Source organism: Erpetoichthys calabaricus, chromosome 5, assembly GCF_900747795.2.
Source record: "Erpetoichthys calabaricus chromosome 5, fErpCal1.3, whole genome shotgun sequence".
NCBI lineage: Eukaryota > Metazoa > Chordata > Cladistia > Polypteriformes > Polypteridae > Erpetoichthys > Erpetoichthys calabaricus.
In genome coordinates this window covers 235,347,915-235,375,260 of record NC_041398.2, presented here as the reverse complement: position 1 = coordinate 235,375,260, position 27,346 = coordinate 235,347,915, and the positions used below count along the sequence as shown (strand labels likewise).

At 41.7% G+C, this 27,346-nt stretch overlaps 1 protein-coding gene across 1 annotated transcript in view; it reads right to left on the bottom strand.

The window, feature by feature from the left end:
* Window positions 1-27,346, bottom strand: part of pdgfc (platelet derived growth factor c) — a 158,381-nt gene that overhangs the window by 102,327 nt on the left and 28,708 nt on the right. The window contains exon 2 of the mRNA XM_051928584.1: window positions 14,867-15,063. Coding sequence (XP_051784544.1) covers window positions 14,867-15,063 — 197 coding nt within the window. The remainder of the gene's footprint in view (window positions 1-14,866; window positions 15,064-27,346) is intronic.

The following is a 27,346-nucleotide window of genomic DNA, read 5'->3' as shown; positions in this document are numbered from 1 at the left end:
CCACTCCACAATACTTAATAAACAATCAATAAACTATAATCACAATAATCCTCCACTCCCAGACGCTTAGCCACCCTGACTCCCAACTCAGCTCGTCCGTCTGGGATTTCCCAGAGTCCTTTATAGTCCATGACCCGGAAGTGTTTCTGTCCCTCAGTCCATGTGACTTCTATCACTTCCGGGTCAGGTAAAAACTTCTCCTTTTCTTCATCAGCCCGGAAGCACTTTATTGCTTCCAGCCATGTGACTGGGATTTACTTCCGGGCTGTATGGAAAATAAACGTCTCTGTGTCTCCCTGCAGTGTCCCCTGGTGACCCCGACGTTATCCAGCAGGGCTGTGTATTAAAACTCCATAGTCCATGATGCCCTGCTGGAATTCGGGGCATCTCCACTTTGCAAAGAGGGCTCCATCTAGCGGCCTGGGAGTATTGGCCGGGATGAATGGCCGGCCATATCTCACAATATATATATATATATATATATTCATTACATTTATAGTCTGAGTCCCGAACTGAATAGTGTGGGTAGTTACCTACCAGGTAATGCTTGTGGTTGGTCTGCCATTCAGCAAACATCCGCCAGGGTGCACAGGCTGTGAAATAAATCAACCACACGCCGTGGCGCAGCATAAAGGGGCTTTGCCTCTGATGCTGACGTCCAAGGTTCGATCCCTGAGAGGGGAGCAGTAGAGCATGCGCACCTGATGAGCCCAAATGAGGGTGAAACACATGTCGCGTACTCTTTGCATTATTTTACAGTAAATTATGCAACATATATATATATATATATATATATATATATATATATATATATATATATATATATATATATATATATATATATATAGTAGATGCAACATGGGCTGGACGGGCATCCTGGCAGACCTGGAAGGAAGGACCGAAAAGGGTGGACGGACAGCCCATTAAAAAGAGAAGAAGTTTCTGGAGGTTTTTTATTCCCCCAACATGCTAGATGGCAGCAGCCCCGGAGGTCGTGCACAGTAAGAAGCCAACAGGGCATGCTGGGATATGTAGCATTTAGATATGTAGAGCAGCCCTGCTGGGTTCACTGGGTGCCACGAGAGGATGCTGTAGGGAGACAAGCTCCCTATTATGGACTTTCATGCGACCTGGAAGTGCTTTCATTGGGCAGTCGCTCTGGCACCGGAAGTACTCCCAGGTCTGCAATAAAGGGCACCGCACTCCCTTATTCAAGCGAGTTGGAGCTGGGAGGTAGTGGAGCAACATTTGAGTGGAGGAGAGCAGTGCAGTAGGGAGAAAGGAGATATTGTGAAAGGAAGACCTGCATTTGTTTATGCTTGTGTCACATTTGGGCCTATTTAAAATAAAAACCTTCAATTATTGGAACCCGGGACTGTACAAGTGTGTTCGTGTTGGGGTTTGGGGCTCACTGACACCCTGGGTTTATCACAATATACATATATATAAAACTAATAAGAAAAGACACATCCATTCTGTGGTTTTGCTTCAGATGCAGAACTGAGAGACCTTGATTGTTTAGAAGTTTAATAAATGCTGAATACACAGTCCTCAAAACTATCGAGTCCACAGGTTTGAGAGCACAAACCAAAAGGAAATTAAAGCAACATGAGGGGCATGTAATGGAGGCATCAATACACCAGCGAAACAAAGGAGTGACTCCTGTAAAGTGGGCAGAGTAAAGGAGAAGCCGCTTACAAGGGCGTCATCTTATGGGCCTCAGAATGTCTCAGGTTACTGAATCTGTCCAAGGCTTTGGACTGTTTCACCTGCAGCTGGACTCTATTGGGCCAGGGGGCCGTCATAGAGGATAGACAGGTGAGACATGTGTTCCCATAGTACACTTGGTGGTGGCATTCGTCTTCTGGTGCTCCCATTTGGACACCAACAGGGCTGCATGTCCTTGACCACCAGTAAAAGGAGCTGCTAGGGGTGAGACTCCTGTTCTTAAGCGCTTTTTAAGCCAGACCCAGTAAGTGTTTTCCGCTGGTTAATATTATTGTAATGGAAAAGCTCTTGTGAAAAGATCTCATCTGCCTCTGCTGGGACAGTCAGAGTTGAGAGAGGAGGAAGATAATGCTTGCCTGGAAGGAAGGAAGGAAGGAAGGAAGGAAGGAAGGAAGGAAGGAAGGAAGGAAGGAAGGAAGGAAGGAAGGAAGAGAAAAGCAGTCTGTTTATTGTGGAGAAAAAACTGTATGAAAAATAAAAGGTCTCCTGAACCTAGGACTTGTGTGTCTATAGTTGTGTCAAGGGTTTAGGACTTTGTGATGCCCCCTACAGTCCACACAATCTATTGATGTGAGATAATACATTTCTGAAATCTGCCAAATGCAAACAAGACATGACTTAGGAATCAAATAACACATTATAAGTTGTCAATGCTTGAAGTGGAAACAAATAATCGCCAGTTCTCTCAGTTTTTGCTGTTTTCACGTTAATACTACTACTACTACTACTACTATTAGTACTACTACTACTGCTACTACTACTAATAATAATAATACATTTTATTTACAGTATATAGAGCCTTTCCTATGTTCCCCAATGGGATGCATTATAAATTATCCATGTAACCGATCACATGGTTATATGTACAATACATTGAAGGCCAGGGGTTTGGAAGGTCCCCTTTGCATTTTTGAATAAAATGGTATTAGAACAAAGATTGAATTGGTTGGTGGTCCTCTTGGTGTTTCCAGCATGCTTAAAGAGCAGGGGAGGGAGTGCACCACCTCGACATTCACTCCTTGAACCATAACCAGACGTCGAGTCTCGTTGGTGGGGTCAAAGTCCATAAGCAGTCCCTTGGTTTTGCTGATGTTAAGGTGCAGACAATTTTTTCTGCACCAAGAAACAAAGTTCTTCACCTGACTCCTCTCCTCTGTCTTATCCCCCATATCGATACACCCCAGAAGTGCAGAATCATCTGAGAATTACTGTAATTGACATGACCTGCTGTTATATTTATAGTTAGGGGTGTACATATTGAAAAGAGAAGCTGACATGCCTGTTCCTTGTGGTGCTCCAGTGTTGCTCACATCCACACCAGAAACACAGTCCTTGAGTCTCACAAACTGTGTTCTGCCCTGATAGGTATTTCATTATCCAGGACCAGTGGCGTAGCTGGGGCGGGGCAAGGAGGGGATTCAAGGGGGGACATTTGTCCCTGGGCGAAGCATCCAGGGGGCTCCAAATTTCCCTTCCCCATTGCATTTTGGCAAACAGGAGGGGGCGCAAAATCTTCAGTTGTCCCCGGGCGCTGAAAACCCTAGCTACGCCTCGGTCCAGGACACCACAGGCTCGTCCACCTGCATATGCTTGAGTTTAACCCTGAACAGGGATGGCTTGATGGCATTGAATGTTCTAGAGAAACCAAAAAACCGTAATCCTCACAGTGCGGCCAGCTTTGTCCAGGTGAGAATAAGCTTTGTGGCACTGACAGATAATTGAATCCTTCATTCCAATCTTTGTCCGATAGGCAAACTGTAGGGGGTCCAGATGGTCTACCACAAGAGAACTCATATAATCCAAGACTAGCCTCTCAAAGGTCTTCATGATGTGAAATGTAAGTGCCACTGGTCTGTAGTCATAAGGTGAACATGCGGCTGCCATGTTTTACTTCTCCCAACATAGTGCCTATAAAAATATTCGTCCCAATGACAATGAATGTAATTTGTCATTTTGGACATTTATCTATAGAAGAAAATTCTTTAATATCAAAGCATAAACAGATCTTTGCCAAGTGGCCTAAATTAATTACAGATATAAAACACAATGTTACAACAACATTAATAAACTAATATTAATAATAACATAGTAAAATTATGTATCTGTTCTGTAAGGGATGGCCAGCACACTTACCCGGTCAGGGTGCCCATGACATGGAAGGTCAAGGGGAGAGAGTGTGCACAGGGTACTATCTACCCTGGAGTGCTAGATGGCAGTCCCCCAGGGTTGCAGCAGGACCTCAGATTCCTACAAAAGCATGGGACATGGAGTTCTTTGACTCAGCCCTATTAGGTTCTGTGGATGCAGCTGGGTGTGCTGCAGGGACTGGTGAGTTCTATTTCACGTGGTTTCCATCTCACTAGGAAATACTTTCAGACAATGTGTATGGGAGACTAGAAGTACTCCCAGGTGGAAGGTAAAAGGAGCTGCCTGACTAAGATGGATGAGCCAAAGTCGGGTGGAAGGTGGACGAAGGTTGCGAGGAGGAGTGGAGGAGGCAGCGAAAAAGTGACTGAGGACAAAGAGTTGCTTTCTTGTGTTTATTGTATATACTTGTGGCTGTGGTGTTGGGAAATGCTTGATTTAAAGAGTTTCCCACAATAAAAGTCTCTTTGGGTTTTTACCTTGTTTCTGTGCTTGTTTGTGTTGGGTGTTTGGGGAGTTGGATTGCCCCTCTGGTATCCACCATTCCTAGAAGAGTCCATGGTAATATTAGTAAATAAACAGTTATATACAAGTCATAGTATGCTGTGGAATGGGGTGTCCACTATCTGGGGCTGGCATGTTCCCCTAAAGGCACTGCATGTGTAACCATCACATACTATTTTTGTAATGTTAATTTGTTTGGTATGGTCCCAATTTTAATTGTTTACAGTCAGCATGCCACCACTACCTTGCCAGGGTAATACCACCTGGTATAGAAACATATGGGCCACCAGCATAAAATGGGAGACGAAGCTTGCAAGGAGGAATGGAGGAGGAAGTGGAAAAGTGACAGAGAAAGAAAAATAGACAAAGAGTTGCTTTCTTGTACTTATTGTATACTAGCCATTCCCCGCGGTTCCACCTGTGTAGTAGTGAAACAAGACAGATTTTACAAATCAATACACAAAAAGGTATTGTTAGCTAAGCGGAGGCAAGGTACACTCCAAAACACAGAGAAAGCCGACTCACTCCTGACATCACGCTCCCCCTCCCCTCGGCCCGCAGCCTCTGTCTCGGAATAAACGTAAATATATCGATCCTGTAAGCAAACTATGATTCTTAGCACGATGAGAAAAGTCGCAAAATCAACCAGAATTTTTCAAACAAATTATAGAAGAAAACTCGATTTAAATCCATTAAGTAGTTCTCTCGTTCGCTAGCTAAGAGGAGGTAAGGTACACCCTGAGGCTGGTGCGTGAGTGAGGAGGGTCCTTCCCCACTCCCCTCAGCCGGCTGCATCTATCTCGGATTCACGCAAATAAATCGGTACCGCAAGCGAACTATGATACTTAGCATGATGAAAGAAGTTGCAAAATCAACCGGAATGTTCAAGCAAATTATAGAAAAAAACCCGATCTAAATCCGTGAAGTAGTTCTCTCATGAAAACCGGACAGACATACAGACAGACAGACTGACGTTGGATTTTATATATATAGAGATACTTGTGGCTGTGGTGGTGGGAAACACTTGATTCAAAGAGTTTCCCACAATAAAAGATTCTTTGGGCATTTACCTTGTGTGTGTGCTTATTTGTGTTGAGCGTTTGGGGAGATGGAGCAGCCCCTGGTGTCCACAGTTCCTAGAAGAGTCCCTGGGAATATTAGTAAATAATCAGTTATATAGAAGGCACAATGTGCCGTGGAATAGGGTACCCTCTGTCTGGGGCCGGCTTGTTCCCCTAAAGGAGCTGCATGTGTAACTTTCAGATACCAGTTTGTAATGTTACTTTGTTTGGTATGGTCCCAGTTTAAATGGTTTACAGTCAGCATGCCACCACTACCTTGCCAGGGTAGTACCACCTGCTATAGAAACATAAGGGGCCACCAGCATAAAATGGGATACTCACTTGTAATGGCATTAAAACCGGATTAGTTTTAGACCGCACTCTGACATTTCATTGACATTAGTGAGTCAAGTGTGTGATGATTAAGACCACACTGGTCTGTTTTTCAAGTATTAGTTTCAAAGCAAGGGAAATCTGGCCCTTATTCAGTCAGGAGGTGTATTCAACCTTGAGGCAACAGCCTCGAGTTACATCAACAAAGCTACTGAGGAGACACAGAGGAAAATGTAAACATTAGATGATCTCAGAAATTCCATTAGAGAACACTTCATCTTCATTGTGTCTATAAATATAACCAAAGGCTCGCCGCAGTCTCGGTTTCTCACAGCTTTCGATGCGTGCTTCAAAGTGTATGCATTGTGAGATGTGTGCAATCAGTATAACACGGACATGTGGATGTAAACACCAAAGCAATTACCGATCCTGTTTAAAAGATACAGGCTGCTATTAGTGTGACGTTATCATCTCGACTTGTTTAGATTTATTGGAGCATTTATTATCCATACCCACCGTTATAACAATACGGATCTGAAGCTACCACACATTAATGTAGAACTGTTGAAATTCTCACAGGGTGCATTTCTAAACAGCTATTAAGCATGGAGGCCCGGCTGTGAGAATCGCCAGCTGCACAGTCTTATTCCCCCCTGGAATTTCACTTCAAACTCATTCTTTAAGAAAACCCCTTTGTATACTTCGGGGTGCCCGGTTCATCAGAAAATCTCGAGCCGTTCCTTTGACTCTTATGATGAATGGAGGTTTTTAGTTCAGGGAGGGCTCTAAATCCTGTCAAACCTAACAAAAAGCAGCTGTGTGCCTGCACCAAGAACAGTACCTGCCGAGGTTGGTATTTACTTTAAAAAGAAACGCAGAGCTGATTTGTACAGGAAAAGTCATGTGTGCCTTAATTACAGTACATTCTTGTTTGAAGTGGTCAAATGTAAAAATAAGTTGAACATTCTTCAACTTTGAATACTTTTACACTGTTCAGCCTGTCGATAATAATTTCAATTGACCAACTGAGCAAAGGAAATTACTTGTACAGACTTGTGCATTAAGGCTTTACTATTTCCTTCTCATTAAGCAAGGCTGATCATCTTTAAAAAAGCAGAGGGGGTCTCACATTACGGGGGTTCCATAAGCTAAGAAGTAGATCCATCAATAGAGCCAGCAAGCTGCCAATTACCTTGTATCCAGCAGAGTGCACTCTTTCTCCCCTGGGATGTGTTTCTTGATGCAGAATTGAATAGAACCAATACCATCCCTTTTGTACCCATGGTGAAAAATAAGTACAAGACAGAAATATGGTTCAAAAAGAGATATATGTATTTAACTTGTTTTAAATTTCCAGAATGTAATGCATAATCCTGTATACATACATATTCTGGCCGGAGAGAAGAAAAGGGACATCACAGCCAAGTGGAAGAATGCTGACAATCAGATGTCCCATTCAGTGAGGAATGTCAGCGGCATAGTGAGACGCATCTGACATCGTGCTTCTTTAGACTTTCATGCAGCCGTTTGCCACACGGGCTTATTCATAGGGTGTCTTGGCCACTGAGTTGTCACCACTCTGGACTATGTGACCGCACCATTGAAGTCACACTCCACACATCTTCTCATTGACTGGCGCCTACGCCCATCATCTTGTGGAAGTCTTCATTCGTGACATGGTCGAGCAGGGTGAGGCCTAGGACCCACCGTAATATCCGCATCTACATGATGGAACCAAAACATTCTCGGAGAGCAACTTCTCCCAACCATCCCAGATCAGTTTGGTGACCAACAATGTCTTTTCCAACATGATGGAGCACCGGGCCACAAGGCAAAAGTGATAACTAAGTGGCTCAGGGAATACAACATGGAAATTTTGGATCCATGTCCAGGAAACTCCCCAGACCTTAATCCCATTGAGAACTTGTGGTCAATCCTTAAGAGGTGGGTGGACAAACAAAAACTCACAAATTCTGACAAACTCCAAGCATTGATTACACAAGAATGGGCTGCCATCAGTCAGGATTTGGCTCAGAAGTTGACTTACAGCATGCGAGGGCGAATTGCAGAGGTCTTGAAAAAGAAGGGCCAACACTGCAAATATTGACTCTTTACATAAACTTAATATAATTGTCAATAGAAGCCTTTGAAACTTATGAAATGCTTGTAATTCTACTTCAGTATACCATAGAAACATCTGCCAGAAAAATTTAAAAACACTGAAGCATCAAACTTTGTAAAAACAAATACTTGTGTCATTCTCATAATTTTTGGCCACAACTGTACATCTATCACCACTTCACCTCCATCACGTTAGAATCAGGTGTTGCAGATTAGGTGCTAGACCACCTTAGGGTGTGTGCAGGGGGACTGTCTCTTATTTAAATCACAGACATTTAGGGTCTGGTGTTCTCTTTGCTATTGGAATGTGTGGAGCCATCATGCCAAGATCTAAAGAGCTCTCTGAGGCCCCAAGCAAGAAGGTTGTCAATGCCTAGGATGCTGGCAAGGGATTTAAAAAGATGAAATTGTTCAAAATCAGTCATTCCACTGTATGGAAAATCATCAACAAGAGGTGAAGATTTCACATGAGTGCTAATTTGTCCAGGACTGACAGGCCAAGACGTGAATGTTTGATACTAAAAAAATGTCTGCAAGAACCCCAAAACATCATTGCAGAATCTGCAGGTAACGCTTCCCAAAGTTGGTGTCAAAATGCACGCATCAGAAAGTGTTGGCACCACAAATTGGAGCTGCATGTGAAGTGTGCCAGGATAAAGCCTTTGCTGTCCAAAAAGGACATCAAAGCAAGATGACTGTTTGGAGCTGAACATCTAAGCAAAGACCAAGCCTTCTGGGACCAGATGAATCAGAGAGAGAGCTGTTTGGCCACGGTAAGGCAGACGTGTTTGTTGCCATCCAAAGACAGCATTTCAGAACAATAACCTCATAGCAACTGTAAAATATGGTGGTGGAAATGTTATGTTTTGGGATCTCTTTGCTGCATCAGGACCTGGGCAGCTTGAAGCCTACGGGTCAACTATGAACATTGCATCTTGGTAAAGTATTCTTGAGTAGAATATGGCGCCATCCGTCCAAAAGTTGAAGCTGTACCGTGGGAAAGGTTCAACTTCCAAAAAATGATTTGGGAAGCGTTTCCCACAGCAAAATAAAAACATATGTTGCTGGACTTGTGGCTGTGTCTGCCTGTGTCGGGTTTGGGGAGCTGGTACGCCCCCTGCCGGCCCCACCAGGATTGCTGGGGCTGTAAGGCAGCAGCACTAAGCACTATTCCGCCATATTTTGAATGGAAATACAAACAAGCATACATTAGCTAACTCTGCTCTGAAGAATGGGCAAATGTCCAATTATGCAGAGACTGATTAATTTAGCATATTTCATTTTTGGTGCTTGGCAAGGGCTTTTCCTTAATCAAAGCAGCTAAATTAATTTGGCCAGCTGCATCACTGCTAAATGAATACCATGATTTCATTTAATTTCAAATACTGTACATTTGCTTTGATGGATGAAAATTGTATGTGTTTGTTTTTTTATTTTTTTCAGTTCTTTTATTAGTGGCTTTTGTTCCAGGCTCCCACTAATCCAGTTTTGCTAATGTCATCTGGACAATATGGAGCAGGTGAGGCAAGAGAATCTGCATTTGAAATCTGTGTGATTTAATAAAAAGTCTTTTGGTACCTTTATCAGTTTGTTTAGATGTAAAATGCAATCTCTGTGCTATTAAGGTTTTTTATTCTAATTATGGGATGTCTCCTTATAGACACACTTTTCTGAACTAGTTTCTTCCATTAATAGTGTTAGAGCTGGAGTGTGTAATGGTGGCATGAGGTGTGGACCAGTCCTGGATGGGATTGTCAGCCACTTATCTAACAAGCGATCTTTAAAATGTTAGAGAAAAAGCAATCAGACGTGCCATGCCACTGTCATGGGTGGGAAATCAAATCTGAACCCTTGAGTTTTGATACAGCACAAATTAACTGTAAGATGACACCATATAGCGCTCGAACCGACACAGACTGAACACGGGAGACATGCCTTCCCCATACCCACAGACACAATACAGTCCCAAGCACACAAGTAACAAAGCACTTTTCTCTTCCTCTCAGCACCACCACTCCTCCCAGGTAACCTTGTCCTCCTCCACCCGCCGCTGAGTGGTGGTCGCTGGGTCCTTTTATAGTTCACCCGGAAGTGCTCCAGGTGTATGATCACCGAGTTCCGGCTGTACTTCCGGGTGTGATGCATTTGCTGTCCACATGGGCTCAGGAGTCCCAAACACAGCACCCCCTGATGGTGCCTGTGGGACCCAACAGGGCTGCACCCAACTCCAATTCCCAAGGAGCCCTGTGGGAAACTGAGGCACTGCTCCACCCCAGGAGGGCAGGCCATCTAGCGTCCAGGGGGAGGTATTGCAGTGTCCAGGGCTGCTCCCCCTGAATATAGTGTGCATGGACAGCAGCCGCCTGCCACATAACACAACACTCCTTTGCAAGTAGAAAGATGGATTTTGCTAAACCTACAATCTGCCTGTTTTAATGTATTTGTTAATGGGATTTTTTTCCCACTTATGCTTTGTGTACCACTTTCATAACCCATAAAGCATCGGTTCACAACCAGACTCGAGGCTTGCTGAGTTTTTGACCAAACTTAACCCCAGGCGGGACTGCTTTTTTGAAACCCTGAAGCTGTTTTCCTAAAAGATTTCAGAGGTTAAACCTCATCTTCAAAGGGTTAGTGTGGTATAGCATGTCCACGGCTCAGAAAGAATGGCCAGTTTTAAAAGAAATAATCAGCGAACTCGTGGCTTATGGGCATGATAGTGTGGCCAAAGCGGTTCTCAGACGCGGCGCGGCAAGGGTGAAGAATCGCCCGTGTCCGTAATTGATGCTAATCGCCACACCTGTGCCACGTCCCAGTTATAAATAGGAGTAGCGTGAGTGCGGAGGGGAGAGAAAGAAAACAGAATGCAGGTTAAGAGTGGGAGAAGAAGGCAGGAGAAGGAAAGATCCTGTGTGGGTGTGAGCAAGCGAGCAAGCAGGAAGAGCAGGCTCGCTGAGGAGAGCCCCGGACGAGGAGGAGGAGTGTTAGGCTGACACTCGGCAGGGGCAGCAGGAAGCGGTCGCTCTAGCTGAGCGATATCAGGAGCTGGAGTGACCCAGAAGGAAGTTTGCTCACCGCATAAGGCCGTGGAAGGCTTGGGAGAATGAACCCCAGCGTGAGTGGCCTGGTCGCTGTGGAACCCGAGTCTTGGTCTGGCGTGATGGCTGTGCATAGCCAGGTGACGGAAGGCTACCAGACCAGCAGAAGGAAAGTCAGCTGCATCTGCAGGTAGGGCGACTCCCCTGTTGCTGGGCCCATTTGGGAGAAGCAGGGGAGCCGCCAGCCAAAGAAGAAAACACTGGGTTTTTAAAGAAGAGATTGCTTCCCATCGTTAACCATCGTTTTAAAGGAATTATTTATTTGAATTTTAACCTCCACTTCTAACAACGGTTTTATGGATTATTTATTGAAATATTTGTGGAACACTGCACTTTGCACACTGTTTGATTTCTTTGGGTTTTGTAATAAAAGCACTGTTTCTACGTTACACCTTCCCCTTGCTCCGTTTGCTGTCCTTATTGTCCAGCTCATCCGGTTACATTACCGACAGTGTCAGGTTCAAGAGCTCCTAAAAAGGAAGTGAGAGTATGGAGCAGAACCAGCATCGTCACAGTTAGGCACTGCCCAGGTAGCTTCTTCAGTATAACCTTATAAAGACCCATTGCTGCCACCTAAAAGGCTGGGGGGTTTTATTACACTGATAACCACTGTTACCTGGCCATTCATCCCTGTTCCCCTGCATGGTCTACAGTCCCCAGCAGTCGATCCTCATTTTATTTCCTTTTTTTTTAAAAAAGAAGGGAATCATTTTTAACTAAAATTAATTTTTGCCTGCAATTTTGATCCCCACCCAGCTACATCGTACTCTTTATAAATGCAAATCTCTACATATAAAAGGCAAAGCCCTCACTGACTCATCACTAATTCTCCCACTTTCCATTATAGGTGGGAAGCTGAAATTTCACACACTCATTCCTTGCAGTGTACTTACAAAAGTTAGGTATGTTTCATGTCCTATTGCAACGCCCAAAGGGGGGAAACAGGTGTACTCCCTAAACTTTATATATAAATAGGAGAAACCCCTCCTTACTATTTTTGCGACTTCTAATATACATAGGGAGCCCAAATTTCCTATGCTCATCCTTTACACTGTACTTACAAATGTTAAGTGTGTTTCATTTTGCGCCGTGCCCTGTAACGAACATTCGAAAATAACGTTTTCTCTTTGGCGGTTCTCACCATTATGCCATAAGGAACTTTTGGAACTGACCACTCCTTTTAGCGGTTTCATTCCTTATTTCCATTAACAGATGATTTATTTCATGGCAGAGACGCACAAGGGCCAACCCCGGTTCCCCTTCCTTTTTCTGCACGGCCACTGTCCGCGAACCTACAACGTGGTTAGCTCCCTACCTATATACATTAACGACATCCTGCGCTCATGTGCCTCCTCACTCACTTCCTTACTTATCTCAGCTGTTTGTCGTGCTCACTGCTCCCTTCTTCTTTACTCCACCGCTTCAAGCCTGTTACTGTTGGCCTTCCTTCACGTCTTCCTGCTGGTGACTCCTGCCTTATCTTTTACTCCACCACTTCAAGGCTGTCATTGTTGGGCTTCCTTACTTGCTCACGTATGTCTTCCTGGTGCTGACTTCTGCTTTTCATTCCCTGCTCCACCACTTCTCGCCTTCCTTTGTACTTTCTGTTACGTAATTTTTAAAATTTTTCCTTTTCTTTTTCATAACTTCTTTAACACTTCTTCTTGCTAGTACTCTACATAAGAATATAAATGATATATATGTACTTTATGCAGGTATGTATGTGTATGTGTATGTGTATAAATACATACACTCAAAAGAGATCATCCACCATTGTGAACTATGCTGCACATCCTCTCTCTGACACACTAACACTGAGTACTTTCAGCTAAGAAACTCTTTAGCAGAAGTGTGCCAAGAAATGCAACTAGAGCTCCTTCATACCAACAACAATGATGGCTCACTATGTTGGACTACCAAGTCAAAAGTTTTGTTTCTTTTTAGTCATTCTGGTGTGTGTGCTGACCATAGTGTCTATGTATTTATTTATTTACTAGCTGACCTCCACGGCTCCACCCACGTAGTATTGAAACAAGACAAACTTTAACAATCAATTAAAAAAAAAATGCAGTTCTGGCCAAGTGGACGGTCAGTACGCTCCAACGTCAAATGTTGCCACTGTATCTGCTTGTGTTCAGTTCAGATGGGAAAGCGTCCCCCGAGTGGGGAGAAAAGCACATGGCCATGATATCTCTGGCAGTCAGCAGCACACGTAGCTCTGATTTCTCTCTCTCAAAAACGTCAAACGTTACTCCTTAAAAATCTGTAGATGATAATGTCTGCTGAACAAACAGCAAAGTGGAGGCAGGGTACACTCCAACACGTGGCGTGAGGTAGACTGACTCGAACGGAGGCTGGCGTGTGAGTTAGGAGGGCCCCCTCAGCCTACGACATCTCTCTCAGATTCGCGAAAATAACTCGGTACCGCAAGTGAACTAAGACAAGAGGAGTGGCAAAATCAACAGGAATGTTCAAGCAAATTATAGAAAAATAACTCGATCTAAATCCATTAAGTGGTTCTCTCGTGAAAAGTGGACAGACATACAGACAGACAGACATTGGATTATATATATATAAAGAAAGAGCTTGGGAACAAATAAAGTTCTATCTATCTATCTATCTATCTATCTATCTATCTATCTATCTATCTATCTATCTATCTATCTATCTATCTATCTATCTATCTATCTATCTATCTATCTATCTATCTATCTATCTATCTATCTATCTATCTATCTATCTATCTATCATCATAGAAAACACGGGTTGACTGGCACCCCAGCAGTGGTGGATGGTTCTTTACCCGGCCAGGAAGCCATGATAAAGGAAGGACATGGATGGACAGGCATCCTGACCGGGTTGGTTAGTGGTACCTTTCCCAGTAGGGAGCCGATTATAAGGGAAGGACAAAGGGCTCCTCTCTGACTCCTCTATTATGGAGAGGTTACACAGGACCTGGTTAGTGCTTACAGGTGCTAATCATGTTGCACCAGGAGTACTCCAGAGTTAATGTTGAAAAGTAGCTGCTCTGCCTCATCCAACAGTCGGGAGTAAGTGAACAAGACTTGCTTGGAGGAGAGTGAAGGTGGAAAAGGAAAGAAACAAAACAAAACCTAATTGTGACTGATTTTTAAGGTGATACAAACCTGTAGAATGTCCATCCATCCATTTTCCAACTCTCTGAATCCGAGCACAGGGTCACGGGGGTCTGCTTAAGCCAATCCCAGCCAACGCAGGGCACAAGGCAGGAACCAATCCAGGGTAGGGTGCCAACCCACCGCAGGACACACACAAACACACCCACACACCAAGCACACACTAGGGCCAATTTAGAATCGCCAATCCACCTAACCTGCATGTCTTTGGACTGTAGGAGGAAACCGGAGCGCCCGGAGGAAACCCACACAGACACGCGGAGAACATGCAAACTCCATGCAGGGAGGTCTCCCAACTGCGAGGCTACCCACTGCGCCACCGTGCCTCCACCTGTAGAATGTATTTGGTTTGAATAAAAACTTTCAGCTTGTGACACTTGTGTGGTTTGGTTGCGTCTGAGAGTTTGGGGTTCAGGTGCGCCTCCTACAGGTCACACTATCTATCTATCTATCTATCTATCTATCTATCTATCTATCTATCTATCTATCTATCTATCTATCTATCTATCTATCTATCTATCTATCTCTTTTGTATTGCTTTTCACATCTGTTTTTAATTATATACTGCCTTATCTATCTATCCAGTATATATAGTTAAGTAAATCTCTTCTGAAAAAAAGTTCTTGTGAGCTAAAACAGTTGTGTCCCAGTTTTTGAACTGAAGATTCATTTGAGGATTTCTTCACCAGAAAGGGGATCACATAAGATGAGTGTTACTTACTTGCATATGTTATCTTCAGGTTCTTCAAGGCCAAACCTTTCATCAAAGGTCAGTTGTATCCTCCTGTCTTCTTCGATGGCAATCAGTCGCCACACTATTGCTTTGTTCCGAGGATATGTGCGGGGGAAACTCTGGACTCTGTATAACTCCTTCTGATACAACTGTGATAATTTTTTCTTGCTGTGTATCTTGTACTCCTACAGAAACAAACAAATAAAAGAGATCTGGTTGAAAATCACTTGGCTCCAACATATCACTGAGGAGTCAAAGACATTTTCTGGATTGCTATAAGGTTTACATCACCTGGGCTTGGAAAAATTAATGCAGTAAAATCCAAAGTTGACTACATGAAGTAGAATCCATTGAGACTGAGCAGTGTTTAGTGCTAGAGTCCAAGGTTTAAAATCACACAAAAAAGCAGTGCCTGTGTCTTGTTTCCAAGTTCCCCCCATGTTTTTTCCTGCAGGTACTCTTTCGTAACTCCCACAGCCATCTTTTTTAGATTAATCTACATTGGCATTCTAAATTCATGCAGGGTGATTCAGTGTGGTCTTTGATGGAATGATATCCCATCATGCACTGGTTCCGGCCATGTGATCAGTCATGCAGGTATAGGTATTGCATTCCTCATGACTCTAAACTCAATGATCAGGTTAGAAGATGGTATGGTTGATGGCTGAATGTTGTTGTGATGTGGAACGTCAAGCATAACAAAATGGGTGTGAGGCCACCTAAAACAAGAAACGTAAAAGCCAGGCAACAAACTAATCAACCTGCCTGAAGAGACTCACCCCAAAGCCAGGAGGTCTCACCAATGCTAAATGCAGAGTTCAGTCCTAGCAGGCCCCAAACAAGAAGAGCTGGCAACACAACAAGAATTGTCTCAGAATAAAACATAGTCTTACAAGGAGAAGGATAACCAAAGCCCCTGGCTTGTGTACACAAAGGCAAACAAGGAATCTTTGTAAATTAAGAATTTATTCACAAAAAATAGAAAAAAAATGCAAGGGAATGCTTTATATCATCCATTTTTAATTAGTTAGGTTATGTTCATCTGATATAAGTATTTACCTAGTTATGTTAACAGGTTTGGCTATATTATTGCTATATAGCAAATGGAAGGTTCTATTTTATTTCTAGTCATTCTGAATGGAAACTACTTTAGTTTCTGATCTGCCTTATAGCTGGCAAGTTATGGAGGGCAAACAGTTTCAAACCATACCAAACTGTGTGTAAATTCACCATAAAAAAAGTTAATTGTAGCTCAAAGTATAGAATGTAACTGAAGTGTGACATGTGAAAGCTAACATTGTAATAAAACAGAGACCGTGTTTCTTTTTTTCTGCTTTCTTATTTTGTGTTTGTAGCATCTTTTTCCTTATTTTCTATTTCTTTTTATAGTTTACAGTAACGTTTTTTAAAATGAACTTTATTGGACTGTAGACTTCATTTGTTATGTATTTGACTTATGCTGGATCCTACGTTATTAACTCAGTGGCTGCTCAGTTTTGAGAACCTGAAAAAGACACACCTACAAGAAAAAAAAACCAAAAGGAGTTGGCTCATAGGCAATTCTAGTGCTAACAGGTCCAAATCCACACTCATAAGAAAAATTCAAAGACAGAAGCAAAATAAGTACAGGAACCAAAAAAAATGACAAAAAAATCAGTACTAACAAGGCTCCTCCACATACACAACATTCTCCTCCTAATGAGCCTTCCCTGCTCTGCCTTAAATAGCTAGAGGGAGGGCCCAAGAGTGGTGACATCAGTGTGGCCCCGCCTCCTGGGACTCCACCCACCAAGCAAAAGGAATAAGAGAGCTTTTAAAAAGGCAGTGCATAATTACAAACATAACAGAAATGACTTAAAATAATAATAAAATACATAAACTGCAGTGTCTTTCATATCTATCTATCTATCTATCTATCTATCTATCTATCTATCTATCTATCTATCTATGAGGGACGTTCAAAAAGTTTCCGCACTTTTATATTTTCGTTGGAAATGGTGAAGGCAAGAGGAAAAGTAACCGGGCGTTAAAAAGTTGGTATGATGCTGGGAAAATTGCATCGCAAACTAAGGTGACAATGTAGAAAAGTGATGTCATTTGTTTTTTAAATCCTTAATAAACAGAGTTTAAAAAAGTTCGGAAACTTTTTGAATATCCCTCGCATCTATCTATCTATCTATCTATCTATCTATCTATCTATCTATCTATCTATCTATCTATCTATCTATCTATCTATCTATCTATCTATCTATCTATCTATCTATCTATCTATCTATCTATCTATCTATCCTGTATTGCATAGTGCTTTTCCATAACTATGTGAGGAAGCAAGAAAAGCAACTCTATCTAAGATGAATTTTTAAAAATATAATGAAATGCAATATATTGCAAAACAAATTCTTTTGTATGAAAATGTAGATTTGTTTTAAGAAAATAATTCATTATTTACTGTGACTTAATGGAAAATGTCATTTACATACATTATATTGTTACAATTTGCTCCATTTATCTCAGATATGTTTTTAAAAATATAATGAAATGCAATATATTAAAAACATATTTTGTTTATTTGTATTTAAATGTAGGTTTTGTTTTAAAGAAAATAATTCATTATTTACTATGACTTAATGGAGAATGTCATTTACATACAGCTTATTGGTATAGTTTGCACCTCTTTGATCATGTTGATATTTTTTTGTAAAACAAGAAAAGTTTCTAGAATCTTTTAAAAAGGGTCTCTTAGTACTGTAAGTGTCCTTATTTTAAATCAATTTCTGTCTGACTCTATCAATAACACATCATAATCGTTGCTTCCACCTAATGAGCTAATCAGACACTAGAAAGTATGAATTTTACCATCAGCACAAATGTTTGAGGTGATGACATTACGGGGGAGATATTGTGGAATTTAAAAGGCCTAATTTCCTTTTTCTTGCTTTTCAGACAGGAAAGAATTTGCCTAAAGCTGATGCCATGACAGGAGATCTAATTAGCTGGGACTTCACACCTGGCAATTCAAGCAATGAGAGAAATACTCAGGAGTCCATTGAGATTATGGATTTGTCATACTGAATTAAAAAATCTCATGTTGTAACAAACATTTCCATAAGCAAAAACTTAAAACAGGATGTGCCCTATGTGACCTGTAATTTTTGAATGTTGGAAAGTATTTTAAAGTGAAAACGTGTGAATATCAGAAGCCAAAAAACACATTGAAACTAATTCTACAGAATGGTGTATTTTTGTTAAAAGGTTTATCCAAATAATATTTATTTCCCAAATGAAATATATTAGACCAAGGGCTTTTCAAGTTTAGTCCTGGTCTCTCCCCATAACTACACCACCAAATGTATTATCATGGCTCTGCAGAGTGGCATCATGATGTATGTTGGTAACTAAAAATTTCACTATACTCTGTACAGGTTAGAATACTACTGCTACTACTATGACTGCAATTATATGCTTAAAATTTCCTGGGCTTTCCTCCCCAAAGACATGCAGGATAAGGTATTTGGCAACTTCAGACTGATGTCATTTGGGTGTGAGTGTAGGTTTGTGTGTGAATGGGTCCTGTGAAGGACTGGCACCTGTCTATGGTTAAATTTCAATCTGGCAAAACAGATGCGTCTGGATGGCAATAAAGAGGTTTAGCAATGTATGTATTTTTATTAAAACCCCTGCTCGCTTTGCTTGCCCAACCCCTCAAATCCCCCCCCCCCCCCCCAACCCCCCGGGGTCGCACTACGTGCCAATCACTTTGCGTCTCTGCCACTTGCGCTGTGAAGGGGGTGGCTGAACGCACACTAAGGAGATACGGACAGATCAGCTGCTGTCTTACTGCTGCCAAGCTGCATGTTCTGCTTGTCGTGCTGTGCGTTGATCATTTAAAAGCCTGTGCAGCAGCTGTCCTTTCGTCTCACTGCCTTGTCTCACGGGATGTCAAAGTGTCTTCCGAGAAGATCACGTCTCAACCCAAGATTTTTTTATTATAATAAAGAGATGTGCACTGGCTATTATATCACACTTAAAAATGATTTGCAACACTCTGGCTTTCATAGTACATAGAAGGAAAACAGCAGAGGTCCATTGATCCCACTTGACATTCTTCTTATCCGAATTACAAGGAACAAATGGATGCAGCATCATAACATTTATGCTGTTATAGTAGCAGTTTAAGATAGATAGATAGATAGATAGATAGATAGATAGATAGATAGATAGATAGATAGATAGATAGATAGATAGATAGATAGATAGATAGATAGATAGATAGATAGATAGATAGATAGATAGATAGATAGATAGATAGATAGATAGATAGATAGATAGATAGATAATGAAAGGCACTATATGATAGATAGATAGATAGATAGATAGATAGATAGACAGACAGACAGACAGACAGACAGACAGACAGACAGACAGACAGATAGATAGATAGATAGATAGATAGATAGATAGATAGATAGATAGATAGAAAGAAAGAAAGAAAGAAAGAAAGAAAGAAAGAAAGAAAGAAAGAAAGAAAGAAAGAAAGAAAGAAAGAAGTTTATTATTTGCTTACTAAGCAAATAATATTATTGTATTATGACAAACAAACAGCCCCTGTCAAATATTCAACAGAATAAATAAAAAGAAAAAAAATGCCTGACTAGCCAGTCCAAGTGAGGCACTTTGCAGATGTATAGTTGATGGTATAAAGACAGATAGATGTGAAATGTTTCTTGACACACTTTTGCTGAATATTTGCGTTAACTGAAACTGCTCAGTGTTGGTGTGTCAGAGAGAGGATGTGCAGCATTGTTCATAACAGCACTCCATTTTATCCTCATTCTCTCCTTCTGTCTCCAGGTGGTTAAGAGTGTATCCCATACCTGAGGCTGTGTTTGTAATTAGCTTTTTGGTTTGGTGGTTTCTCTCTCATGCTGCTTGTCCAGCCAAGCACAGCATATAAAACCCCACTGGCCAACACAGAAGTCTCTACCCACATTAAATGAACAAAGTCTTCTAAATCAAAAAGTCTCCTCTGCCCTTTCTTATGCAGTTCCTCTGTGTTATGAGACCAGTCCAACCTGTCATTGATACGGCCCCCCAAGCCATAGCAAATCAATAAGCAGTTCATTGGTTTTGTGGATGTTAAGTTGCAGACAATTCTTTTTGCACCAAGAAACAAATCTCTTCACCTGACTCCTCTCCCCTGTCTCATCCCCCTTATGTCCATCCATCCATCCATTTTCCAACCCGCTGAATCCGAACACAGGGTCACAGGGGGCTGCTGGAGCCAATCCCAGCCAACACAGGGCAGGAACCAATCCCGGGCAGGGTGCCAACCCACCGCAGGACTCCCCCTTATGTATACAATCTATTTATCTGAGAATTTCTGCAAGCAGCATCACCTGGCATTATGTTTATCGTCTGAGGTGTACTCAGTGACGAGTAAAGCAGACAAGCCTGTTTCTTGTGATGCTCCAGTGTTGCTCACACAGCCCTTGAGCCGCACACACTGCAGTCTGCCCAACAGGACACCATAGCTTCTTCCACCTCATATCTCTGAGCTTATTTCTTAATAAACAAGGCTGGATGGTATTGAAGTCACTGGAAAAATCAAGAAACATAATTCTCACAGTGCTGCAAGCTTTACCCAAGTGGCAGTAAGCCTAAAGGAGCAGACAAGATAACTGTATCCTCTACTACAGTCTCTGTGTAATAGGGACACTGCCGTGGGTCCAGGTTGTCTGTCACAAGAGGGTAAAGAGTGACACTCGGGACTAATGTTTTTAGCACCGTTTTCACAGTCCAACTGACACTCAGGTCTAACGCTTATGAGGTTAACTCAGAGTTTTCTGTACGCCCATTAGAGCCTTTTTGTGACCAGGATTGAATAATCTTTTTTTTCTCATTCAGGAAATATTTCAGCCTCTTAGTATTCCAGGGATTTTTGTTTGAAAACCTGTGCCTTGCTTTTGTGGGCACAATAATACTGACACAGAAGTTAATATAGTCCATGATGCAGTGGTCAAGTCACTCAATATCATCCCCATTTGACTTGCACATCATTTTCCAGTCTGTCTTTTTACTAATAGGCACTATATCAATAAACAAAAACACCATTTGGAACAAGCCCACCCTTCCATTTTCTGAGCTCTTTGGTCTATTATTGCACCATGAGGTAGAGTCTTATCTGGGAAGCACTGGGAACAAGACAGGAACCAGATCACCAAAATGTGCTAATCTCTTATGCAAAGTAAAAGTTGCAATGCATGAATGACAGTAAAACCTCGATTATCCATCACTCGATTAACCATAAGGGCCAAAAAAAAAAACCCATTGTGCACACCAGTGCCTAGCTATTACTGTGCTACAACTGCCATGCAGTACGCTGCAAGCTTTGCACATTGGAACAACAGTTTTAATAGCATTTCGTAACTTTTCTCTTTTGTTATAATTAATCTGCTATACATTGTTATGGCTGATAAATGTATGCATGTGGCATTGGAATTGTCGCAAAAATTAAAATTATTAAACATTTATGAAATGACGAAAGTGTTTCAGATATTGCTTCAATTTCTGGAGTATGCAGAACAGTGAACGATACAAAGTGTGATACCAACAAAATTAAAAAACGTATTGAAAATGGAAACCACTGATGGTAATGTTATTCTGCATTAATGTTAATGTTCTTCTGTATTGTAAATTTCTCTTTAAATTCTGTTATATTATGTTTTGTTAATATATTGTGGCATGCAGGCAGCTTGTGATGTGCTGTGAGGGAGCAGAAAGTGTGGAATGAATGCTCTGTAAGTGATGGGACTGGCGGAGGGGCTTCTGTTCTGTGAGAGGTGGACACGAGGGTGTCAGGAGAAGTTAGAAAGAGAAGGAAGGTGCGGTGGAAGGAAGATTTGAGTAAGGCATCAGGAGACAATAAGCAGGGGTGTTTGCGGTATAGAAAAAGACAGAATGTGAGAGGTAGGAGATAATTATTGGCAGAGGTGGGTAGTAACGAGTTACATTTACTTTGTTATGTTTACTTGAGTAACTTTTTAAAAAAATTGTACTTCTAAGAGTAATTTTACTGCACCATACTTTTTACTTTAACTTGAGTACATTTGTGAAGAAGAAATGTTACTCTTACTCCGCTACATTGGGCAACACTCGACTTGTTACTTTTTTCCATTTACACATTAGATACGCTATATTTTTGCCAGAGAGAAGCCACCAGTGGATCTACTGCATGACTGTTTCACCAATCAGACGTAGCAACAATAATCACATGACTCCGTTTCACCAATCAGATGTAGCAACAATAGTCACATGACTCTGTTTCACCAATCAGACGTAGCCATGCAGTCACATGACTACACACAAACTGTGGCAGCATAGCGGCACAAACTCCTCACAGACAGCGGACAGGGAAAGAAAGAATACATGAAAAATGGCAGAGGCAACTGTCTCCAATGGTAAGACTGAAGAGGATGAAGATGAACACCCCTGGCCTCATATAAAAAGCATGTTTCGCTTTATACAGTATTATACTGTCAGTGAACAGTATATCTTGTCATTGTAAGTAGTTTGCACTGTTCAAACTGTCACAAGAATGAGTCGGAGACTCATGGCCTGGGGGATGTACAGTCCGCCTCCCGGTCCTTCCAGGCGTCCCGGGTGGGACTGATCCCCATCTGCCTGCCACAGTAGATCTTTCAGAAGTCATTCAGATTTGAATAGCTAATCCAAATTTGCTAACTTTTCTTTATTGAAAAGTGGGACAGATATTATTTTTGAAGTTAAAAAATAATACTGTAAAAACTCGATTATCCGTCATGGGTCGGAACCGAGGCCGTGACGGATAAGAGCAGAGAAGAGACAGATAACAGAACAGCTATGATAGACAGTAGATTAGCAAATAGTCGTATTTATTTTCAAAAAAAAAAACTATATTAACAAAATATAATATAATATTAACAAAATTAACTAATTTAAATGAATTCGAATAGTCGTATTTATTTTACAAAACAAAACTGTATTAGCAAAATACAGCAAAATTAATTAATTAATATAATATTGTAACGACCAGCATAATAAGCAAATACAACTCAAAGGTCCTGAAGTTTTGTATGTTTTACTTGGAGTCCATAACAAACGTTCCCTTGTCTTATACTCTGTTATTTGGTGTGATAGACGTCTGGGGACCTTGGTCCACCAGGATGCCTAGAGAAGGGAAGGACCGGGAGAGGGGCAGTATCTTCCCCAGAACGCAAGAGGGCAGCCTCCCTGGATTGCATGGGGGCCACAGAGCTAGGAAGCTCAACCCTGTGGGGGGGCTGTGGCCACTGCCAGGGGGCGCCTAGACAATCCCGGAGCCCTGGATGGCAGCACTTCTGCCACACCAGGAAGTGCTTCCAGAAGAGGAACCAAATACACCTGGAGTGCTTCCGGGTGCCCATGCAGCACTTCTGCCACACCAGGAAGTGCCGCCGGAAGGACGTCAGGAAGCACCTGGAGCACATCCGGGTGAAGATAAAAGGGGCCGCCATCCTACAGTCGGGGAGCCGGAGTCAGGTGGAAGAAGGCAACGCTCAGGAGTGAGGAGGAAAGGTGGCCCAAGGAGGACCATTGAGAGGGTGCTTGGTGTTGGAGCACTGTGTGTGTGCGGGACTTGGACTCAGGGACCTTATTAAATAAAACATGTGTTTTTTACAACTGCCGGTGTCCGTCTGTTTGTGTCCGGGCTGTCTTCTCACACTACCCAGGTTTCACTAATATACAGTGCTTTCCATAATGTTTGGGACAAAGACACATTTTCCCTTGATTTACCCCTCTGCTCCACAGTTTAAACTTACAAATCAAACTATTCAGACATAATTAAAGTCCGCATTGCAGACTTTCACTTTTCACTTTGGTCCCACCAGGTAGAATTTACATTTTTCATAAATGGTCCCCCCATTTCAGGGCACCATAATGTGTATTTCTCCATAATTTTAAACTGTGAAGCAAAGGGCTAAATCAAGAACAATGCGTCTTTGATCCAAACATTATGGAGGGCCCTGTAGTTTATATGCACCAAATCCATAACTTCCAAAATTCCCCTCTGAAGTGTAAATTTCCCTGATTCCTGCACAAAATGCCGTATTCAGTTCTCGTGAAACAGTGCTGAAGAAAAGCATGACTCACCAGTATCTTGATAAAAGTACATATTCACTCATTCAACAAGGCAAGGTTTAAAACTGGCAAACACAGCGTCAACAGTAACTCAAGTCAGTGGCACACTTGTCATCACGCTGAACTAAATACTCCGGGTTGTCGAAATGAATCTGGAAAGTTGAAAGACTCTGGCTGGAAACACTTAGCTGCTTTGTGAGCTATTACCTTAATTCCTTTAATATTTACTGTTTGCTTTGGATTAGTTGGAAATTCCCTTTCTTGTGAATTTTTGCCTTGTTCTGTATGTACAGATCAAGTATAAGTTGATGATCCTACCAAATTAAAAAGCATGTACAGTACGTATCATCCAATTAGGCTCTGTAAGGCATTGGTGTCCTGTTCAGGGATGGTCCCTACCTTATGCCTGATACTGCCAGGATAACCCCCCAGATGGCAAATGAGCAATGGCCGAGTGCTGGCCCATGCGCAACACTTTCATTTGGCCCACATACCGCTGTGGAATGACAGTGATGAACTCATCCATATCTGGTTTCCAGAGCGCAGCCTTAGCTCAGCGCTTATTAAACCAAATCTCAGGTGTGCTACGGGCCAGAACTGGACCTTCATAAGACAAAGCGTGAAGCTCAACCGGGCCAAAGCTTAATAAGACCATCTATGATGCAGGATTTGAGACACATCACAAAAACTGCATACAAGTGTCTCCAAGAGAACAGAGGCTGCGTGAAATATTGATCAGATGTAGTTTTTTTTGTGTAAAGTTTATGAATTCATAAAAAGTCCTCATTTCATTTTTTTTTGGGATCATCCTTGCTTAACAGCATTTCATCACAAGTGCCTAACACTTCCACACAGTTCTGTTAGATGCGGACATTAAAGTTAAGGTGTCCCTGTCAACTGGGCCTTTCATAGACATGTGTGGCTGTTATAGGTGGGTTACTGTTAGCCCAAAATAGAAATAAAACACGCTTTATTTTAGGGTTTATTGCATTTGGGACACAGAAAGCCCAGAATACAAATGTCATGAAAACAGTTGAATGTTTCTCTTTACTATTAGGCCATATTTGGCCCAAACCTGTAATTCCAGGATTTGTGGTTAGTTGCATCTGGGCCGAGTCCTGTCCAGAATCTAAACGGCATGCCATCCTTACATATGGCTGAATATAACTTTTGGACTTTAATGAATATGCCAAAAATATATTACATGTCCATGATTGCATATGGGCTACATTTGGCCCAGTATACAATATGCATGAACGCTCATAAAAGTGGCTGGTGACAGCTGGGCCATAATTGGTCCATAACTGTAATGCCAAACATACTTTACATACAAATGTTTGTATCTGGGCTGTGTTTGGCCCAGAATTTCTATACCGTGAAAATCATTAATTGTGGCTGGTGACATCTGGCTCCATTTTTGGACCACAATACATTTGCCATTGCCATAACTGAACCTTGAGTGCTTAAAGTCAACCAAATTTAACAGAGAATAGTCAGCTATCTGAGTTGTGGCCCCTGTTACCCCAAACTGACAAACCTGCTTAATCCAATGTTATATTATCTTACTAGCTGCTTGTATTCTTCAGGACAAAAAACATCCCGAAGTCTCCCTAGAAGTTTTACTATATTAGCGAACTTGGAGAGGCGTCAGCTAACTCTTAAGAATTACCCAGTACAGAGGATGTGGACCCACTGTGCTTGCTGCCCCACTGGCTTTTGTATGAAGATATTGGAAATACCATATTTTAGCCACATCACTGGCATATGAGTCTTACTAATCATTTGTCTCGACAAACTACCTCCAGATAGACAATGTTTTTAGTGAAAACCTCAAGCCTTGCCCTCCGTTACTAAGGTGTTCCACTTGGACATTGTTGAGCCGTGGTGTTTGCTTCATTTCAACATTGGGTCTCTTCATCTGTGTCATTAGCACAACATCATTGCTGCACGGTGGCTTTTGCTGCACCTCTGGTCTTTCATATTGAAAAGTGAGGTGCACTCAAGGGCCGAAAAAAAATAAAAATTGCATGCATGCGCCATCTAGTGGCTGTGTTTGAGCGTGAGTATAGCGGACTGCTCCATACATACACACACAGGTCTTTCACTTATATGTTTGATCTTGCAAATATTTTGAACAAATGTACACAAAGAACAACCGTAGTCAAATATTTCAATAAATCAAGAGAGACATGAAGGAAGCTTCCCTAACCTACTCTATTCCAGTGTTAGAAAGGTGCTATCATTTATTATCATTCTTATTATTACAATTATTATTATTATCTTGTCATTTTGCTTCTATAATAATTCATATGAGCTAGATTACATTTTCTGCTTTGGGTGGTCACCTCATCCTAACAACGGTTCCTGCCTTGGGCCTATGGTGTGAGCTGACCAACTGTGAATCTTTGCTGAACTGTACAAAAATCACAAAAGGGAAGAATACTGCAGGTGGTTAAAGTTTCAACAGTGCAGCTCATCTACTAGTGTTAAACCTTCTTCCTATCTTGAAGATTAACTGTGTATCTCTGTCCAGTGCAATAACTTACAGTAAAAATAAATGTGCAGCATCTTCAGAAAGTATTCAAACCCCTTCACTTTTTTACATTTTGTTATGTTGTCTCCCAGTCCTATAATCTTTAAAATTCATTTTTCCTTCATCAGACAACACTCAATACCCCAGGATGACAAAGAACGAACAGAGTTTTAGGAATTATCGCAAATTTATTAAAAATAAAAAACTTTAATATTACATTGACTCAAGTATTCAGATCACTTTCTATGTCACTTGAAATGTGACTCGAGTGCATCCCGTTCTATTGGTCATCATTGAGATGTTCCTGCACCTTGTTTTCGGAGTCTACCTGTGATAACTTCAGTGACGGGACACAATTAGAAAAGGAGCCCACCTGTCTATGGAAGAGGTCCAACATTTGAGCAAAACCCAAGTCACGAGGCCAAAGGAATTGCATGCAGAGCTACACATAGGATTGTGTTGTAGGCACAGATCAGGGGAAGGCTACAAAATTTCTCCCACACTGAGGTTCCCAAGATCTCAATGGCATCCATAATTCTTACATGGAAGACATTTGAAATACCCATGATTCTTCCTAGAAATAGCTGCCTGGCCAAACTGAAACAGTCAAGTGAGAAAAGCCTTGGGGGAAAAAGGTGCCCAAGAACCCAATGGTTATTGTGGCTGAGCTCCAGAGAATCTGTATGGAGATGATAGAAGATTCCTGAAGGATAACCACCACTGCAATACTCCACTAATCTGGGTTTTATGACACATGAAAGCCCGCTTAGAATTTGCCA